The 20371-nt window shown below is 37.6% G+C and overlaps 2 protein-coding genes across 2 annotated transcripts; both read right to left on the bottom strand.

The window, feature by feature from the left end:
- Positions 1-2459: 2459 nt before the first annotated feature.
- Positions 2460-3425, bottom strand: LOC126611756 (uncharacterized). Its single transcript, XM_050280125.1, has 2 exons — positions 3248-3425; positions 2460-3118 (listed from the first exon to the last, which is right to left on the bottom strand). Exons 1-2 carry the CDS (start codon positions 3423-3425, stop codon positions 2460-2462), a joined length of 837 nt encoding a protein of 278 aa, XP_050136082.1.
- Positions 3426-8119: 4694 nt separating this feature from the next.
- On the bottom strand, positions 8120-9822 carry LOC126610461 (1-aminocyclopropane-1-carboxylate oxidase-like). The gene is made up of 4 exons (XM_050278517.1): positions 9614-9822; positions 9265-9491; positions 8763-9096; positions 8120-8644 (listed from the first exon to the last, which is right to left on the bottom strand). The coding sequence occupies exons 1-4, from the start codon at positions 9716-9718 to the stop codon at positions 8342-8344; spliced, it is 969 nt and encodes a 322-aa protein (XP_050134474.1). The 5' UTR covers positions 9719-9822; the 3' UTR covers positions 8120-8341.
- Positions 9823-20371: the final 10549 nt, after the last annotated feature.

Raw genomic sequence — 20371 nt, 5'->3', positions numbered from 1 at the left:
GTGCTAGGCAGCGGAGATGCGGTTCGATGTAAGATCTTCGGACGAGAATGCCATTCCATATATAGTAGCGCGCCGCCTTGATTTAGAGCTTTCTTGACTTCAATCTTTCTATGGGTAGTGTGTCGCTGACCAAGTAGTTTATAATATAACTTTGTCAGTTGGGAGTTACACTAACCTGTGACACTTCGGCTGTCGACTCCATCTCTATGCTTGCTTGTCTAGATATTCCACCGGAATGAAACGTTTAAATTGGTGGTCAAATGCGGAGCCTAAACCAGCTAGCGCATCTGTATGGGCGTTGTCTGCCCGCAGAACTTGAGTGAGAGTGTAAGTCTGAAATGCCTCAAGCTGCTGACATCTTTTCTCTAGGTATTGTGTCATCCTTGGGTGTTTTGTCATGTATTCCCCAGTAGCCTGGCTAGTGATTAGTTGGGAATTAGAATGAATTGCGAGCTTCTTAACCACCAAGTCTTTTGCCATTCGGAGGCCTGCTGGTAAGGTATCGTACTCTGCTTCGTTATTGGATGATTTGAAGCCTAAAGTGATCACCTGCTCGAGCATTGAGCCATCTGGAGTAACAAGGACCATGCCTGCTCCTGAACCTTTGTTGTTGGATGCGCCGTCAACATGCAAATGCCAGAAATCTTCGCTTGAGGTGTAAGCATGGCTAAGGTGTGTTTGGCTTCTGAAGTATTGCTAGGCTGCTCTGTTGCATCACCTAGGCTAGGTGCAAATTCTGTTATGAAATCTATTAAGGCTTGGGCCTTTATCGTTGTGCGAGGTCGAAAAACTAAACCATATTGGCCAAGTTTCAATGCCCATTTCATCACTCGTTGAGAAGCGTTCAGACCATGTAAGATTGATCGTAGAGGATACTGAGTCATAACAATGATTGTATGAGCTTGAAAGTATGGTATGAGATTTCGAGCCGCAACAACTAATGCTAAAATTAATTTTTCGATCTTTGGATATCTTGTTTCCGCATCAAGAAGAGCTTTAGAAGTGTAGAATATCGGTAGTTGGGCCCCTATCTCTTCTCGTATAAGGGCAGAGCTCACTGCGACTTCGGAGACTGCTAAGTAAATGTATAAATCCTCCGTTGCTTCCGGCTTGGATAGTAACGGAGGTGATGTGAGATACTTGTTCAAGTCTTGGAAAGCTTTTCGCACTCTTCATCCCATTTGTCTCTTTATGCCGTCTTGATAGTTTTGAAAAAAGGCTTGCATCGATCGATGGATCGTGAGAGGAAGCGGTTGAAGGCAGTTGCTCGTCCAGTCAAGTTTTGGATCTCCTTCAAGGTAGTAGGAGACTTCATCTCTATGATTGCTCGGATTTGCTTAGGATATGCTTCAATTCCTTGTTGGATTACTAAGTACCCTAGGAATCGGCCTGAAGATACTCCAAACGTGCATTTGGTAGGGTTGAGTTTCATCTTGTACTTTCTAAGGATATTTAAAGTTTTTGCCAAATTGTGAATGTGATCTGATCGCTGTTTGCCATTTACCATGATATCGTCAACATAGACCTTCATGGTTACCCCAATTTGCTTCTTAAACATCACATTTACTAGTCTTTGGTTAGTGGCTCCTGCGTTCTTGAGGCCAAAGGGCATGACCTTGTAGCAGTAGGTGCCCCACTCTATCACGAACTCGGTTTTCTCCTTGTCGAGCTCGTACATGGCTATTTGGTTATAGCCTTGTAGCTAGAGTATGGGTCTAAGAAACTAAGCAACTGGTTCTTAGAAGTTGAATCTACTAATAGATCGATTCGGGGGACATGATAGGGGTCTTTGGGCATGCTTTGTTGAGGTCGGTGTAGTCTATGCAAACCCTCCATTTTCCTTTCTCTTTCTTCATGACTAGTACGACATTGGCAAGCCATGCCGAGTGTGCTACTTCTTCTATGAATCCGACCTCCAATAGCTTGTCGATTTCCGCCTCAATGATCGCTACTCGTTCGGGTGCGAAATGTCTTCTCTTTTGGATTACCGGTTTGGCTGTAGGGTTGACGTGCAGCTTGTGGCAAGCGACCTTGGGGTAAATGTCGGGTATGTCGAATGGTGACCATGCGAAGACGTCTCGGTTTTCTCTAAAAAAAGTCATGAGTTCTTCCTTTTTGTCTGGGCTTAGTCGTGAGCCAATTTTAGCCGTATTTTCCGGCTGCTGGGGATCAAGAATGATGTATTCGACATCCTCTTCAGGTTTCCATCCTATCTCGTCTACTTGGGCGCCATCTTCTCGATCCATCTGCTGTAATTGCTATTTGGTAGCCTCTTTGTCCTTTTGGACTTCGGTAGCCTTTACGGGGGTAAATGTTTTATTCTTTGATTCTTTTAACATTTGCACAGTGCATCATCGAGATGAAGCCTGGTCAAACTTGATCTCTCCAACTCCTCCTTCCCGGATACGAAATCAGATTTTTTGATACTTGACAGAAGTGACAACATCCAGCTTGATCAACTAAGGTCTCCTAAGAATCCCATTGTAGGGAGATGGATCGCTTACAATCGTGAACGTTTTCTTTGAGACGACAGGCGGTGTTTTCACATCAAGTGTGATGTGGCCGATGATAGTTGAGGTGTATCCGTTGAATTCGGTAAGTACCTTTGCTCGACGTATGATTGTGCTTTCCAGGCCCATCTTCTGAATGACTAAGAGTTGAATTAAGTTAACTGCACTTCCATTGTCAACCATCATCTTGTCGACTATAGCATGGGCTAATTGGACAGATACTACTAGTGCATCGTCATGTGGGAAATCGACGCCTTCTGCATCCTGCTCAGTGAAGCCAATAATGGGTCCAGGTTGGGTATCGACTGATTGGACTTGTGAGATTAGTAAAGCCTGTTGAATTTTCCTCTTTTTGGAGTTATTAGTGGCCCTCAAGTGCTCGGATTCGACGAAAATGTCATTGATTCGAATCATCTTGGTTGACGGCTCTTCATCACCATCTGCATTCCTTCTTGGTTGCACAGCTGGCTTGTCCAAGTATCTATCGACTTTGCCTTCTTTCACGAGCTTCTCTAGGTAGTTCTTCCAAGTGTAGCAGTCGTAGGTTGTGTGACCAGGACCTCGGTGGAATGCGCAATACTTGGTGTGGTCCAACTTGGAAGTATCTCCTTTTGATTATTTCGGCAACTTGAACCATGGTTCGTTCTTGATGTCATGAAGGATTTGATGAATTGAAATTGAGAACTTAGAATAATTCTTGGTTATCAGGCCTTCTTTGGTCGTAGGTCGGTCCCTACGCTTGACTTTCTGCCTGCCCTTGTTGGGTTGCTTCCCGTCCTCTTTCCTTTGAACAGCTATCGACTCTTTTCGAGGCTGCTCGGGCGCATTTTCTGCTTGTTGAGCCTCGTCCCAAAGTGCATGCTTCTCTGCCAAGGCAAAGGAATATGCTAGAGTTAGGTCTTCTTTCATGATCATTTCTCTGAACAGTGGGTGGTCTACTGGGAGTCCTTTTTGGAAAGCTGCATTTGTTATCGAGTTATCGCACCAGACGATATTTGCCTTCTCTGCTTTGAATCTCTTCACGTAGTTGCAAAGTGACTCATTTGGGTTTTTCTTTACGTTGAACAAGTGATCAGACTTTTTCTTGATCGAACGATAAGATGAGTATTCTTTGGTGAAAACCAAGGAAAGATCATCAAAATTCTGGATGGATTGCGATGGCAAGGTATGAAACCAATCTTGTGCCTCGCCTTGTAGAGTGATGGCGAATATTTTGCACATAAGGGCGTCATTGTTCCAATAAAGGACCATCGCGCTTCAATAGTGCTTCAAGTGCCTTTCTGGATCTCCATCTCTTTTGAAAGATATGAAGTGCAGCATGCTAAACTTGCTAGAGGCTCTGCCTGTTCGATCTCGTCCATGAAAAATGACCTACTTATGTTGGTCATATCCCACCTTAGTGCTTCATCAACCATTTCGTTGCGTCGGAAATCATGTATCCATTCATTAAAAAGTCTTTCTACCTCTTCTTAGATTTGCTTTTGTTGGGGTAACGGAGTTCTCGGCTGCCTCTGGTCTTGACCTGTCGGTCTAGGCTGCTCTTCTACACGCTCGGCTCATCTATGTCGTGATTGCGGTGTATGAGATAGGTTCCTAGCAGGCGAGGGATTTCTTTGCTGGCTACCAGTTGAACTAGAGCCGGATTGAATGACTGCTTCCTTCCGTTCGTCAGGCTGCATGCTTCAATATGATATGGATGATGCTCCTTGCAGGCCTAACCGAGAATGAACGCTTTGCCTAGAAGGCTACTTATGTTGATTATCGAAGCGTGGCCCCAACCATGAAAGTATACTTTCCTGTGGGCTTAGTCGAGAGTGCACGCTCCTCCGCGCATTAAGACGGGGGTATACGGTATCTCAGAGGCCCAATCAAGAGTGTGCACTGCCTGAATGCTTGGTTTGTGGTTAGTTGAGTGGCTGCTTCCTAGGATGCTGCTTGAGAGGTTCCTCGTCTGCCCTTATCCTACTTCGGGACCCCTCATCTAGGGCACGTTGGATCTCGGTAAGTTGCAAAAGTTGATTCACCAAGGTTGTTTGTTGTGCAAAAGCGCTCGTCAACTATACGACTTGTCGAGACAAATGTTGTTCGCCATTTGGATTGGAAGAGCTTGGATGGAAAGTACATCTTTGAGCAATGGAAGGGTAGTAAACTTCGGGTAAGAGATTTGAATTGGGAAATGTCATATCCGTGGAGAAATACGGTGTAAATGCCATCGGCTCGACAATTGGTTCAGATGGGTGAGATAGTCTCGGGCCGGCTTGGGCTGCTTGGGAAGCCATAAGAGCAGGCTAGGCTGCAGGAGTAGGCTGGATCACAAGAGCAGGCTGGGTCACAGGAACAGGCTGGGCTACGGGATCAAGCTGCTCAATACGTGGTGCATGCGAATGCGAGGCTTGGGCTCGAGCCCGTGCAAGCTTGGATGGCATGGCTTGGGCCATGGTGGAAACTTGTAGTGGTGGTGTCACTCTGCTTACAACCGCATTTTTCCTCGTGGATCTCCGTGATCCCATCTCTTGAGTATTGGAATTTTCACTTATGGAATTTTCTAAATTTCTAGCCATTATATTTTTCTTATACGTTTTATCAAAGAACCTTTGCAAGTAAAAAATTCTAATAATAAGAACGTACGAAAAATATTCAAATGGACTAGAAAATAGAGAAAAACCTTTTTATGCGAGAGTCTTCTATGAGTATGGATTTCACCTCTCAATGAAAGCACCAATTTGTGGATGCAAATTTCTTCCTCCTTGATCTTGGACAAAATTGCACCTACAAAACAATTAACACCTTAGAGTTAAGGCCAAGAGCCTCACACGCCCACAATGAATGGGGGGGCTTAGGCCGAAAAACCTCCAATGCCAAAGTTAGAATTTAGGAAGAAAAAGTGTTTAGAGAGTATTGGGAATTTTGCAAGTGTGTTGGAATGATCTTTTGGTGAAAATGGGAGACTATTTATAGGGATAGGCCGGTCCTCTTTGAAGGAGTGGCCGGCCATTAGGTAGGGTTTTTGGGTTTACTTTTGGTTTAATTAGCCAATTTATTATGATTAATTGGCTAATAAAATGTAAAGGGAATGTTTTGGTGGTTATGAAATTAATTGGCTAGCTAATTAGTGTAATTAAAAGGGGGAAATGATAAAAAAGGGTAGAAAGTATGGTGGACTTCTTTTTTAATAGGGATGGCTGGCCTTTAACTTGTTTTTGGGGTTGAATGGGTGTTTTAATTGATAATTAGGGGATTGTTAGGTAATTAATCCCTTAATTAGTCAATTATTATGATTTTAAAGATTTTAGGAAATATGAAAGGAATATATTATTTAGCTAATTGATTAGCTAAATAATGAAATATAAGATATATGGAATAAATTAGGTTTTGGGATTTACCTTGTAAAAGGTTTGATGAGATGGATTTTGAATTGTTACATTTTTTGGAGCATTTTTGACTCGGTTGAAAGATGTCCACCCGCTACTCATGCGTAGGAATCCTGTTATTCCTCAAGGGTATTTTTGTCTTCTTTATCCAAAAATCCACGTGTCGTCTTGTAATTATTTTTGGCTCCACAAATATGTGAAACAGAATGACACTGTTTGAGCATGAACTTTTAGTTCGGCCTGAATTGATTTCAATCCAGAAAGGAGGATGTGAGTCTCGGCCCAGTAATGTATTATTGTTGGATGGCCGAGCCCTTGGCGGAGTAAGATCTTAAAGATCAGGGTTGGTTTCTGATGTGATCGAGTCCTAACTAGAGTAGGATTGCTCGAAGATTAGGATTGATCTAGATCAGGATTGGCCTTCTGGTGAAGTTGAATTAATCATATATAAGTCTAGGTTTAGAATCGTAGTTCGAGTTGAAGAACTGAGGTTGGGTAGTGATGGAGTTTCAATGGGAAAGGATTTGTAAAGATAATACCAAGTGTATTCACATAATATGCTGAGAAGTTGCAATACTATCGGAACTCTACAACTTGACAATCTTGGGCATCAAGCAATTTATTCCTAATAAATACAAGAGGACTGGCAATGTAAAGAGGACCTTCAACTCAACACAAATCAACTGCTCTATGCGAAACTCTTTCACACTCTTTTGTGAAAACTAACTGATTCACTAACCGTCAGCACAAATTCCAACTGAATAGACGAGTTTGGGTTGGCAACCTACAGACGACGACCAACTAGATAGACGGGGTTGTCCAATGCAACCAGTGAAGGTGACTAACTAGATAGACGGAACCGAAGCGTAGGGTAGAAGTTTTGACCGACTGGATAGATGGGTATTCTTATTAAGCATGTGACTGGCTATTTATCTCAAGTCTCTGCAGGGAAAAGTCTTTGATTCCTTACCAAAATAGGTCACTTTATGAGCATTCTTGGCAAAGTGGGGTATTTTATGATTGGTTACTATTATATTAAGAGTTTAACGCACAAACAGCCAAACCATTTTTACAACTAAGACACTCATCTCCTTTGAGTATCTTTGTCCATATAGTTTGATACCGGTTCAACAGACCTATATGTTTACCACTATAATTAAGGATGCTGAACATGATGCAAAAGATTCAGAACTTTGCAGTGAATTGCATAACCTTGTCTTCAAGATTCAGAACTTTGCAGGGAATTGCAGAACTTTACACTAAACTCAAATCTAACTGATTGGTTGTTTAGGAGGATATCATTCTATAGAACACAGTTTCTCTCCATGTATCAAAATGTGTAGTGCAATTCCAGGCTTCAATAAATTCAAAAGCACTTATTTTCCATTGCAATTCTGAATCCCTGATATGATTGGCACTAATGGGAAGGTCTTTACCCTAAATTAGTTGTTCAATCATAAACCAAGTGTAAATCGTGACACTTTTTTTCCAGAATGATATCCACTCTAAAACTTTGTGGCCAGAGGACTGAGAGATTCAAACTGTTTAAGAGAGAGAAAGAGATCGAGCCATTCAAGTTTTTAAATTGTTGTGAAGTGGGTCAATAAGATGTGCTAATAGAAGCCATAGAATTGAAGTTGAGTGGTTCGGATCTCTCACTGTGCGTTTCCGGGACATAGAGATGAAGGAGTGGACCTCAATCCCTTTTTTCCCATCCTGAAAGCTCCTGTATTGTTTTATATTGTAGCTTATGATTTTAAAAATATCTTGCTCTTGCTTTTAATTAGAAAACTTTATAGCTTGAGTTCACCATGTCGGCATGGCTGCTGCCTTATCCCCTCGGCCTCTTTCATCCCTTTTCCCACTGAATTTAGAGTCCTTTTCTACGGTGAAAACATCAACAAGTGATAAATTAACAGATTCTGCTGACTATTTAGTTAAAGCACAGCTGGCTTTGAATGCTACTGCTAATGGATCTGCACATTAGATATACACTCTTAAGTCTTAGCTCCATGCGTTCTCTTTTCAGTATTGTTCTATATAAAGTTTTTTCTTCGTTGTGGTTAACTATAAATTTTAAACGTTGATGGCATGTCTGCATTTATAACTTCGCTATCGTTTATCTCGTTGATACTGCAAACACGTATAATATCAATATGTTGTCGATGCATTATCTACAAATGCAGTTAACTACAACGTAAAATGACTGGTTCTATATAAAATACGATGCAAAACAGATAATATAATGTTTATTTAATTACCAACAAATCTTCAAGTCACTAAAGTAGTGATGACTTTGGTTACATTCTACAACGATTTCCACATTAATAGTAAATAAACTTGTCTCTTTTGACAGAGATCTTGAAGTCTAGTTCAACCAAATATTTTTTTCACACACGCCCGTACTTTAAGCTAAATACCCTTTTTCCAGCAGCTTCTAGTATAAATACTTAATCACTCTCAAGCAGTAGTTTTAACTGGACTCAAACCAAAACTGGCCTTAACTTCCACTGCTTTCATAGCTTCAAATCTGGGTTCCTTGGCCTGGAACTTGACACCAACATAGTGCTTCATGTAGTCTTCAAACACGAATTTCGGGTACACTTGATTCTTCTCCACTGCCTTTTTCTCCACTAGGGTTGGTGCTGGGTAGATCACTGCATCACTGCTTGGGTTGTAGAATGAAGCTATTGACATTCTGGTTCCATCTGTTTGGGCAATCACTCTGTGCTCCACACTCTTGTACTTTCCATTGGTGATCACCTATAGGAGTTCAAGTTGTATGTTTATATATGTAAGTAAAATCGAAGAACTTTATGAAGTGCAGTTAACCGCACTGGAGATCAAAGTTGTTGAGTTAATTGGTTTAACTTTTAATTACCTCAAGTTGGTCACCAAGGTTGATAACAAGGGAGTGGCGCATGGGAGGCACATCAACCCACTCTCCGTCCTTGAGGAGCTGGAGGCCACTGACCTTGTCATCCTGGAAGAGCAAGATGAGGCCGCCGGCATCGGTGTGGGCCCGGAGACCCTTGATCTTGTCATTGTTGGGACATGGAGGGTAGTTGCTAACCTTGGTGCCAAAAGTTGGTCCATTTGTTCCATAAAATGCCTTCGTAAGGTACCCTTGTTCCAGTCCAAGATTCTCACACAACAAGCCCAGCAGCTGCTCTGCTAATTTCTCCAGTTTCAATGCAAACTCCTTCATCACATTCCTGCACATATAAATTACTCATCACAATTCCTCATCAGAAATCGCATATTATGCCTCAAACTCGAAAACCAACTAATTTCAGGGTAACGATAATGATTTTCACACGCTCGTTTTTTACTTCCCCGAGTATAGGGGATAAAAGGGGAGTGCTACTGTGTGATTGCTATACCTGTACTCATCCTTGAGATCTGGGACTTCAGAGATGTTGGATTGAGGAAGATGGCGCAAGTAGAAAGTGCTTTCCCAATCCATATCGTTGACTTCTGTCTGAACGGCATCAAGGCCTTTGCTGGCCACCAACTCCTTGAACCTTTGCTCCATACACTGCCGGTAGTGCTCTTTTGTCAGCCTCTCCACTGTGTCCAAAAACTCAGTTGGAATCCCATGACTCACCAGCTGCAGTATTTGTGAAAAACACAAAAAGTTAATTATAATGTGAAATTTTTAAGAGAAAGAAAGATGAACTGAACATATGGAAATTAAGAAGCTAATTACGAAACGTAATTAATTATGGTTACCTCAAAGAAACCCCAGTTCTCACAGGCATCCTTGATTTTCTCCATTGTAGCTTTTCTTCCCTCACCATTGAGGCTCTCCAAGTTGATAACTGGGAAGTTCTCCATTTCTCTATTTCTCTCTCTAAACTATCTCTCCTCTCTCTCTCTCTCTCTCTCTCAACAAGTGTTTGGTTAATTTGTTCTTGTGGTGCGGAGTTTGGTGTGTGTGCGCGCGCTATTTATAGAGCTAGCAACGACCCAAAACGTACAAAATAACATGGTAGTAATTAAACACATGCATATATTTGTGACAGTGGAGGGCCAGGTTATTTAATTTCTACTTGAGGAATTTTTATAAGGAAATTAATATTCTAAAAGGAAAAAGATTTTTAAAAAAATTGCTAAATAGGATAAACTATGTAACCCCACTATCTTTGTTTGGACCAATCATGGGCTACAATCATTTTGCTTTGTTCTACTTTATCTTTTCTTGTACGTTATCTTCACCGTCCTCAAATAGTAATAATGCTCAGTATTTTATTTATTATCATCAAATTAGTTTAAATTTTAACATTCGTGTCTATCTACTACAAAATTTTCAAAATTTAAATTTATCTAATAAGAATAAATAAAATACTAAGTATTATCATCCCTTGATGATGTTGAGCGAAAATACTCCGTCTTCGTTTTGCACTAACCAAATGGAAAAGTAAAAGAAAACATTCTCTCTCTCCTGTTTGAGTCTTTCAGTGACTTTGACCAACCCGCCCATGGTTGCTGGTTGGCCCACGTTTCCAGTTGCGTGCATAGATGGCCCCCACTATAACTTTCATTCTTTATTTTCGTCAAAACTTCCTATCTGTTTGGAATTTGCCCTGAAAATGATATGGAAGGAAAGATGCTTAGCTGTTGCTCTTGCATTTTCCAAAATTGTTTCAAGTTTGATTTATTTACTTATTAAGACATGGATATTTTTTTGTGTGTGTTTGTGGAGCAAGTTCCAGTATATATCAGAAGTTAGCTACGTAGTGTTATTACTTCTTTTAAATGATAATAGAAAAATTAATATTTTAATTAATATTATTATTTTAATATATAAAATTATGAATGACGTGCTTTGTGTTTCAGGTAAAAAAAAGTTTCCGTATTTGGAATGTTTAGTTAATTACCATTTGGAGATATCATGAGCAGTTTAAAACAGAATGGGAATCGAAGACTTCTCACCTCAAATCAACAACCAATATTTAACAAACCAAATCTACTGACGGACGTCATGCATTCACGTGGGCTGCTTCCATGCTTAAGTTAGCATCGAAATCTAATAGAATTTTCTTGGATCGTATAGTTTTAACTTTTAAAAATAATAATATGCCAATCTAATATATATCCTGCATTAACTATGAAATCGGATAGAGTCTGTTAAGCAGGTTTCCATAATGTTTGTATGGTAAAAATGTGTAAGTAGGTTTTTTATTGAGGGAACACAAGCATTATTCATTTTATAATCGGAATCATTCAATTTTTTAATTTTCATTTGGAAATCATCTTTGTACAAAATTATTCTAATTAGAGATCATTTAATCATTCAAACGTGTGGAACAAATCAACGGTGTGAATGCTAAGTAAATATTCGTGATGAACTGTCTATTTATTTGATACATTTAGATGACTAAACAATCTCAAAATCAAATGATATATATATATATAAGGATGACCTTCAAATAATAAAATAACAGTTTTCATTATGAAATGTATACGATAAAGATATGTTAGATTCCTCCCATAAATTCTTAAAAGGCTTTTTATATTAGCATCCCACAAAATGTTGAATGCATCTCACATTAAAATTTAATATTAAATGATTTATTTATCCTACTATGCAATGATAATTTTGACATTATTAGGTTTAAAAAAAATTCTAAATACACCCCAAATCATTTTTAACGTATTATGTATCTTCTTCACCTATCAAAATCTCTCCAACCCTCCATTGTTGAACAAAACTCTAACCAATGAAACTACGAACATGTTGATTGAGAAGTTATTTTTGACGAATGAAACACGAAATCGATTTTTCGGAAGCTTCAAATGAGGTAAGACTTCATATTTTTATTGTTTTAGTGACATCGATAATTATTTAATCTTGCTTTTGCTGCATTATTCAAGTTTCTATGTTCGTATTCATCTTCTAGTGATCACAGGGATTACATGAAGAATTAAACATCTAAAATTACCACCAAATATTAAAAACAGATGACATGAATTTTAATGGTGGAATTGAAAACAACCCACATATGCTTTAAATCCGAGGGGGCATATTTTGTCAAAATTTCAGTCGGCATTTTTTGTCCAAATTAAAAGCTTTATAAGATTTGAGAAATGTGGGGTATATAGAACATACGGGGTGTATGTAGAAAATGCAAGGTGTATATTGAGAATGTGAGGTGTGAGGGTATTATGGGGAAGTAAGTGGGGTGTATTAAGATAAGTTTTCATTCAAAAAGCAAATGTGGGGTGTATTAAGTATGTGAGGTTTATTCAACAATTTGTTGGATGTCAATATAATAAGCCTTTTTAAAAAATTATATTCATTTATCAGGTTTTATCTTCAGATTTAATGGATTAAATTTTGATTTAATTTGAGGAAATTACATATGATCTTCGATGCCTTTAAAAGGCTACTCCACCAACACACCTGCAATATACACCAGCATTATATTCTTCATACTTTCTTCTATTATTTTTGCGCAACGATTGTGTGACCTAGAGACATATTTGAATATATAAACTTATAAAAGCACCTCCAAAGAAGATGTTAAAAAATCCATATTAGAAACACCAGTAAAAAGACAACATGATGGTTTTCCAACTAAAATGTCAATTCTTATGTGGCATGACGTTAATTGCCAGCAAATATGGTTGCTGTGAAACAAAATTTTAACAAAGATCAACGTGCCACATAAGCTTTCAAATTTAAATTTTATGTTTAAAACTTGACATCTCATTTGAAGATATTCTAACTTAAATGGTTAATTAATAATAAAAAAAAATATTTTGTAATTAATATTCCTTGTTCAAATCCACCTCCTCAATGACATAAGGACATTACAGATCATTCCTCATAATTCATCCGCCCATGATGAGAAAAGGGCAAGAGGTCTACAAGGATAATCGATTGTATATTAATGTTGTTAATTAATTATGTCAGTTACTTGCTTTTGGACGAATCTTGGGGAGAAAACCACTAGATTTAGTTCACGTTATTCTTCATTAGAATTTTGACGTCGAAAACTTTCGCCTCATCATTGAACTAAGAAAATTGATGAGTTTGATTTAAAGATGAATCAAAGTGCAAATTAAATACCAATTCCTTGGGGTTTCTCTCTCCACTTTTTCTTTTCTTTTGTTTGTAAAATCTTAAGCTTTTTTTGGTTCCAAAAATAAATAAATAAATAAAATCTTTAGCGTTTTGCAAAATATGGACTAATAATAAGACAACACTGAATGCGATTCTATTGCACGCGGTCATGTTTTGTTTTCAACCCCTTTTTCCCATAGATACTAAAAGTGAACTTCTTATTCTAATCTAAATTAAAGCTATATAAATAAATTAAAAAATACTAAATGTAAGCACTTGGACAATTGATGATAATGTTAGTGAAAAATATTCAAAGAATTTTTTTTTCTGAACAAACTATATTATTTACACTAAAATGATGGGGGAGTGGGTTAAGCCTTACAATGAACTAGTAATAATATAGTTCAAATTCTTCCTTGGTAAAAATTGAACCTGTAATGCAATAATAGTTTAGTATACAATATAACAATTTGATTTAGGAGTGCTTTTCTTCAAATCGAGAATTTAAGTGTTTTAAACTATTAAAAGAAGTTTTGAAAGAAAAAAAAAACTAATAGTATACAAATAAAAGTTATAAAAAAATTAAAAAAAAACTCTGTAAAAACCTACTACATGATTAAGACAATCATTTATTTTTTTTATAGAAATCAAACAAAGTAGATAATTTTCGTTCATGTTGTAGGGGACTACAGAATGTGAATACGAAAAACTTTAGGGTAAATGACAAAAAACTACCTCAACTATTAGTCGCACGACACTATCATATCTCATCTTTTAAATTTTACAATATCATACCTCATCTTTAGAATTTGTTCCAATGTTATACCTCTGTTAGTTTGTCCGTGAATTTCTCAGTTAAATGCTGACGTTGATTTATCCGGGGCCCAGTTCCTTGCCCAAATGGATTCCACGTGGCACCACACCCAATGTTTTCTCGCCAAATGGTATCCATCTAACATTCCCAATACACGTGGCTTTCTCATCGGATGACACGTGGATATTCCATTAAAATTTAAAAAGTAAGGGTACGTTGTAAAGTGTGCCATTCGAATTGGTTTTCCCCCCGGTACACCCAAACCTTGTCGATCTAATTTCATTCCCAATTCCAGAAAAAGAAGAACCCTAACCCTAGTTCTCATACCAGCAACTCCAAATCTCGAACAATCAGATTAGAAATTCAACGAAAAACCCAAATCATCTTGTCGACTCACTTCCCTGACTTTGTTGGTGTTGGAAGGGGTTTCATCTGAGTTCCATTAGCTTCGAAGAAAAATCGAAGGGTTCGACATGGGGTGGTACGTGCACGAGGATCCTGACGAAACGATGCCTACCTATTGTAAGTTTTTTTTGTGCTTTTGATGATTCCAAATGCATACTGAACTTATTTATTGGAATAGGTTGAATGTGGGTTTTGTTTATTCTTGTTTGAAAATGTGGATTTATGCTTTGTGAAATCGAAATGTACCTGAGGTGTAGGATAAATGGTTTGTAGCTTTGTTTATTCTTGTTTGAAAAGGTGGATTTATTCTTTGTTAATTCGAAATAGTTCCTAAGGTGTCAGATAATGGGTTTGTAGCTTTGTTTATTCTTGTTTGAAAAGGTGGTTTTATGCTTTCTTAATTCGAAATGGTTATTGAGTTGTTGGGCAATAGGTTTGTTGCTTTGTTTATTCTTGTCGATATAAGGTGGTTTGTTGCCTTGTTGCTTTGTTTATTCTTGTCAAGATAAGGTTATTTGTTGTGGTTTGTTGCTTTATTGCTTTGTTTATTCTTGTCAAGAAATGGTTAATTGCATATAGTGTGTATGATTTGGCTTTTCTTAGTCATGTGCTTTCTTTTGTGAAGAATGTTGTGCTTTGGTTTTTGTTGGCTTCTGATTAGGTTAAAATGCAATTTCTTTTGTTTATTGTTGGCTTTTAATTAGGGTTTGTTTTTGTGAATTTCAGTATATCCAGAACTATTATCTATTAAATTGCATCATGGTAACTTATCACCTTTACACTAGGGAAAAAGAAGAAGAGCAACGGGAAGAAGAATTTGATACTGCAACTCTGGAACAAAATGTGGTTGATGATTCAGACTATAACTCTGATGCCCTTAAGAGTGTACACTCTTTAGATGATGAAGGACGCAAAAAAACATAAGTGTTTTCCATAGTTCAATCAGAAAACAAACATGAAAAATCCCACTCTTACACTAGGGCTTGTTTTCAAGGATCATGTGCAATTCAAGCGAGCTGTTATCATGTACTCCCTAGTGAATGGATATGGGGAAATCCACTTTCTTAGGAATGAGAAGTTGAAAGTCATAGTAAAGTGTGCAAAAGGCTGCCCTTGGAAGTGTTGTGTTGGAAAAATGTATAGTTCAAACAGCATACGGATCAATACCATATTTGATGAACAAACCTGTGGGAGAACTTGGGCAAACAAGAACTTGAAGTCCTCTTTGCTGACGGATTTGTACATGGACAGGATAAAACTTAATCCCACATAGCATGTGGATTTCTTTTTAGCAACTGTCGAATCAGAGTGGAATCATGGTTGTACAAAGAGGAAGGCTTACAAGGCTTTAGATAGGGCTTTGAAGATCATTGAGGGAAAACATGCAGAGCAATACACAAAGTTGTGGGATTTTGCTAAGGAAGTGAAGAAGACTAACCCTGGAAGCACTGTGAAGGTGAAGTTGGATAGGCAGAGGTTCCAAAGGATATATGTGTGCTTAGGGGCTTGCAAAGAAGGGTTTAAGTCAGGGTGCAGACCATTGATAGGATTAGATGAGTGCCATTTAAAGAGTGTACGTGGAGGTTAGCTATTTTGTGATGTTGGGATTGATCCAAATGATGAAACATGAGTTATAGCTTATGCAGTGGTAGAAATTGAGAATAAATCTAATTGGATTTGGTTCTTAGAGTTACCGGCCGTTAATGTTGGGATTTGTCAATCAACAGGGATGGACATTTATCAGTGATCAACAAAAGGGGTTAATTCCAGCCTTTAAAAAAGTCCTCCCTAATTCCCACCACAGATTTTGTGTGAAACATTTGTATACCAACTTCAGAAATATGTTCAAGGGGAAAACTTTGAAGGATGCTTTATGGTCAATGGTCAGAACAACAACAGTTCCCCGCTTCAAAAGGCAATGGAGGATATGAAGAAGCCAGATGAAAAGGCCTACAATTGGTTGGTGAAGAAGCCTGCACATCATTGGAGCAAGTCCCATTTTGAAACATATCTCAAGTGTGACATGTTGCTGAATAATCTCTGTGAAAGTTTCAATGTTGTCATACTTGTGCCAAGACAAAAACCTATTGTCACCATGCTACTCCTTATTCACATACTTTTGATGAAGAGAATTCAGATGAGAAGGGATATAATGGTGAACAAGGTTGGAGATCTCTGTCCTAAAATCAAGAAGAAGTTGGAGGAAGCCAAAATTCAAAGTGGCAGGTGCATTGCACAATGGTTAGGGGGCGCTAAATTTCAAGTTGATGCTGGTAGGGGTGGGCACGGTTTGGTTTGGTGCGGTTTTAAGTGAAACCAAAACCGAAACCGAATTTTTTTGCGGTTCGGTTTGGTGCGGTTTTGAAGCCAAAACCAAAATGAAACCAAACCGTTTGGTTCGGTTCGGTGCGGTTTCAAATGGTTTCGGTTTGGTTTTTAAGAAAAAATGTACAATTTGCAATTTAACATATTAATAAGCATTTCCCAATAGCAATAAGAAAAAGACATTTGTTATGTAAACAATTAACATGTTGCATGCAGTTGTGATGTTAAAACATGTTTGTGCAACAAAAGGGTGTCCCTCACCATGTTTATCATAAAACAAGTTGAATAAATTTGAATTCATTAAACGTGAGCGAAACTTTGATACTAGAATATGTGATATCATGCTTCAAATAAGTGGACTTCATTAGATCATTGTTCAACTCTTGATAACAAGATTAGTCCACCCTTGTACATATATGTGTGTGTGATGGTATAAAATAATATAGGTCCTTCAAGTTAATGAACGAAAGAAAGTGATGAATGATGATATTCTAGTGTGGTTGAGTCTCATACTAAGTGTATGGATTCTAACAAACAACCAATTAAAACATGAAATATAATATGGACATTTAATTAAATGTTTATTAATATTTGCGGTGTGGTTTAGTTTCGGTGCGGTTTTCAAAAGCCAAAACCAAAACCAAACCGTTTTCTATGTTGCAGTTTGGTTTCAAAACCGAAACTGTTTCAAAACCGAAACTGTTTCAAAACCGCAAAACCAAACCGTTCGGTGCGGTTCGATTTGGTTCGTGTTTCTGTTTCGGTTTTCGGTTCTAAGTGCCCACCCCTAGATGTTGGAAAGGGGAAGCAATATGTGGTTGACTTGGTTAAGAAAACATGTTCTTGCAGAAAGTATGGCTTGACACGAATCCCATGCAACCATGCAATAGCGGCCATAAATTTCAAGAAAAAAAAACCGATGGACTATGTCGATGCTTATTATTCGAAGGCACGGTACTTGGAGGTGTATTCTCATTTAGTAATGTTGATGAATGGGATGTCTTTGTGGGAGGAAACTGAAAACCCACTAATATTGCCTCCTACATATACAAGGCAACCTGGAAGGCTGAGGAGGAGAAGAAACAAGGAAGCTGCTGAGAAGGACAATGAGGGTGAACAAACTCTCACAAACCCAACCAATAATCTTCAAGGTCCTCCTCAGCCACTTAAGCTAGGAAGGAAAGGGTAAGGTAGTTTGAAATGTACCATATGCAAAAAGGAATGTCATAATGCAAGAACCCATGATAGACATCTTCATCCAAAGGACAAACAGGTAACATTTTCTACTTTATGTGGTTTTTTAAATCCTTTAACATCATATCAGACTCTTAATCCTTTAAATTGCTTTGTAGGCATCCATATCTGCTCACAAGGACAATCACCATCCACATCTACACCTAAAAAGAGGACAAGGAAAACACAGGTAAAAACTTAACCATTTCCTTAGTTGTAAAACATTTGGATTTAGTTAAAAGCTTGCTTTGTCTCTTAATGAACTTTGGATTTAGGCTTCACAATCAGTAGCTAAATCACCTAGAAGCACCAAGCATATAAAGACCAAGCAAACCAATAAATGAATCATCCAAAGGCACCAAGCACATAAATACCAACCAATCCAGCCAACAGTTTTTTTGCACAGATGATTGTTTTTTGTAAAGGAATTCTAAAGTTAGAATAGGCTTTATGCATCTAGTACGTCTTTTGTGAATTGAATGGATGATGTAGCAGGTTTTTATGAATTCAGTAGGTTTCGTAATGTTGGTTGGAGATGTTAGATGAATTCAATTAGTTTTTTTAACAGGTTTATTAATTTATGGATAATTAAGCAGGTTTTATGCATAATTTGGTCTATTTCATATTTTTCTTCGGAAATGATGAGTAGTTTGTGCTTGAATATACTTGTTTTGTTGTGGTTATATCATTATTTTTGGGTGAGATTTTTCAAATTTGAGGTCAAGGATGATAGTCTGTGCTTAAAATGGTTCCTGACCTTTTTCTCACATTTTGGCGGGAAAGTGAATTTCAAATTTCAAATTTTGAAATTCAAATTACCAACAAACAAAAAAATCAAATATATTTTCTAACATGGATGCCATTTTAGCAGGAAAACATTAGGTGTGGTGCCACGTGGAATTCATCTGGGCAAGGAACTGGGCCCTAGATCAAACTACGTCAGCATTTAACTGAGAAATTCACAGACAAGCTAACAGAGGTATAACATTGAACAAATTCTAAAGATGAGGTATGACATTGTCAATTTTGAAAGATAAGGCATGATAGTGTCGTTCAACCCATAATTAAAGTAGTTTTGTGTAATTTACCCAAAACTTTACTATGCATACTAAGAAGAGCCAATAAAAGAAAAATATTTCCCTTCTTGTTCTCTCTTTGGGTTATACTCAACAGAATACTATAATTTTTTTTTTTTAGGAAACTGCATAAATTTCATTCAATAAAGTGATAAATAAACTACACTGTACATGACAAGAAGACATCCTCCTCAGGTAGATCAGATATTACAAGTTACAACAGGTTGAGTCAGTCCCATACCTCCAAAGCATATAATAGTATTCACCTGATCTGACCTCAGCGGCCAATCAAATTCTGCCAATCTTGCATGAAACCATTAGATAATGTAACCTTCAATTTATCACATCAAAGTTAATTAACTTTGAGACTCTCTAGCTTTAAATATAGAAATGAGAAAGTGCTAGTCAGTTGAGGTGAGGATACGAGACATGATATTAACCATAATCTGTCATGCATGGCTCTGAGGTAAATTTTGTATTCAATACGTCTTCTATAAAATTGAGTTTCTAAAGCAACTTTGACACCGGTTTTAAATATAAATTTATAGCTTCTTTTTTCTTTTGGTTTTTTCATCACTCGATGTGTTTTTTTTTATAAGTAAACTTAGTAGGTATATAGCTAGTGGAAGACAGATTGAGTGATCCTTGTAAGCTTGGGAAGTCCCTTTAATTAGGCTCCCTTCACAATCCAATGCACCCATGATCATGGTACCATCCAAATATAATATTATCTCTTACTACTTTTATAAAGTGTAAAGTAATCAAAGTATTAGTTTATGGGAAGCAATCCTACGTGAATGGTCGGTAAATGCTATGGCACTCAATGGGATAAAGTAATGTTTTGCGTCAAACCGCATTCGGATACAACAAAACAAGCCCGTTTGGAAAGCATTGCACATGCCATGCATATTGATAATTGGTGGCAACAGCAAGTGATATGATCGATTAATTGATGAAAAATGTGGCTCCTATCCCACCACATTGTTCGTGAGTTCTTTGTGCATCTTCTGCAGGTCCTGTCCACTGAAATTAATTTGAAAGCTTCTACTTGTGGAATGAGATTTTTCAACTTATTGGATTTCTTTTAATTCATGTAAAAATTTGCAATAGGATGGGGACAGATCCTAAGAGCTAAACCAAAACGTGGACATGTATGGAGAAGATATCGCATCTTGCATTTGGACCATTAATCATTTTAGTGGCAAAAAAATTTACGGAAAATTGACAACGTATACACAGTATTATTATGGTAAAGGCTTATCCACCCCTAAATGCTTTAGTAATTTCATTTTGTACAACTAATGTTAGTAATTATTAAAAACTTTTCTTGTAGTGTTATTATCAAATAGTATCGATAACATATGTATACTCAATTTATGTTAACTAGAGCATCGATAACATATCAAGATGATCGATAACAAAGAAGTAATTGCAACGGTGCTATTTTCTTAGGGTTATTCTTATTTTATTTAGCATTCTCGACACCTATGTAATTTTTTTTCTTTCACTTTCATTCTTTAATCTGCTCCTGTAAGTTTGAGTTCTATTTTTCTGGGATTTAAATTTTA

This window comes from Malus sylvestris, chromosome 17 (assembly GCF_916048215.2).
Source record: "Malus sylvestris chromosome 17, drMalSylv7.2, whole genome shotgun sequence".
In the NCBI taxonomy this organism is placed as follows: domain Eukaryota; kingdom Viridiplantae; phylum Streptophyta; class Magnoliopsida; order Rosales; family Rosaceae; genus Malus; species Malus sylvestris.
This window is presented reverse-complemented; position numbering and strand designations above follow the sequence as displayed.

Coding starts and splice junctions, on each gene's coding strand:
- LOC126611756 (XM_050280125.1), bottom strand. CDS start 3,425: ATGATCATGAAAGAAGACCTAACTCTAGCATATTCCTTTGCCTTGGCA. Junction 3,119..3,247: donor GGGCAGGCAGAAAGTCAAGC/GTAGGGACCGAC, acceptor AATAATCAAAAG/GAGATACTTCCAAGTTGGAC.
- LOC126610461 (XM_050278517.1), bottom strand. CDS start 9,718: ATGGAGAACTTCCCAGTTATCAACTTGGAGAGCCTCAATGGTGAGGGA. Junction 9,097..9,264: donor GATCTCAAGGATGAGTACAG/GTATAGCAATCA, acceptor TTATATGTGCAG/GAATGTGATGAAGGAGTTTG. Junction 8,645..8,762: donor ACCTTGGTGACCAACTTGAG/GTAATTAAAAGT, acceptor GAACTCCTATAG/GTGATCACCAATGGAAAGTA.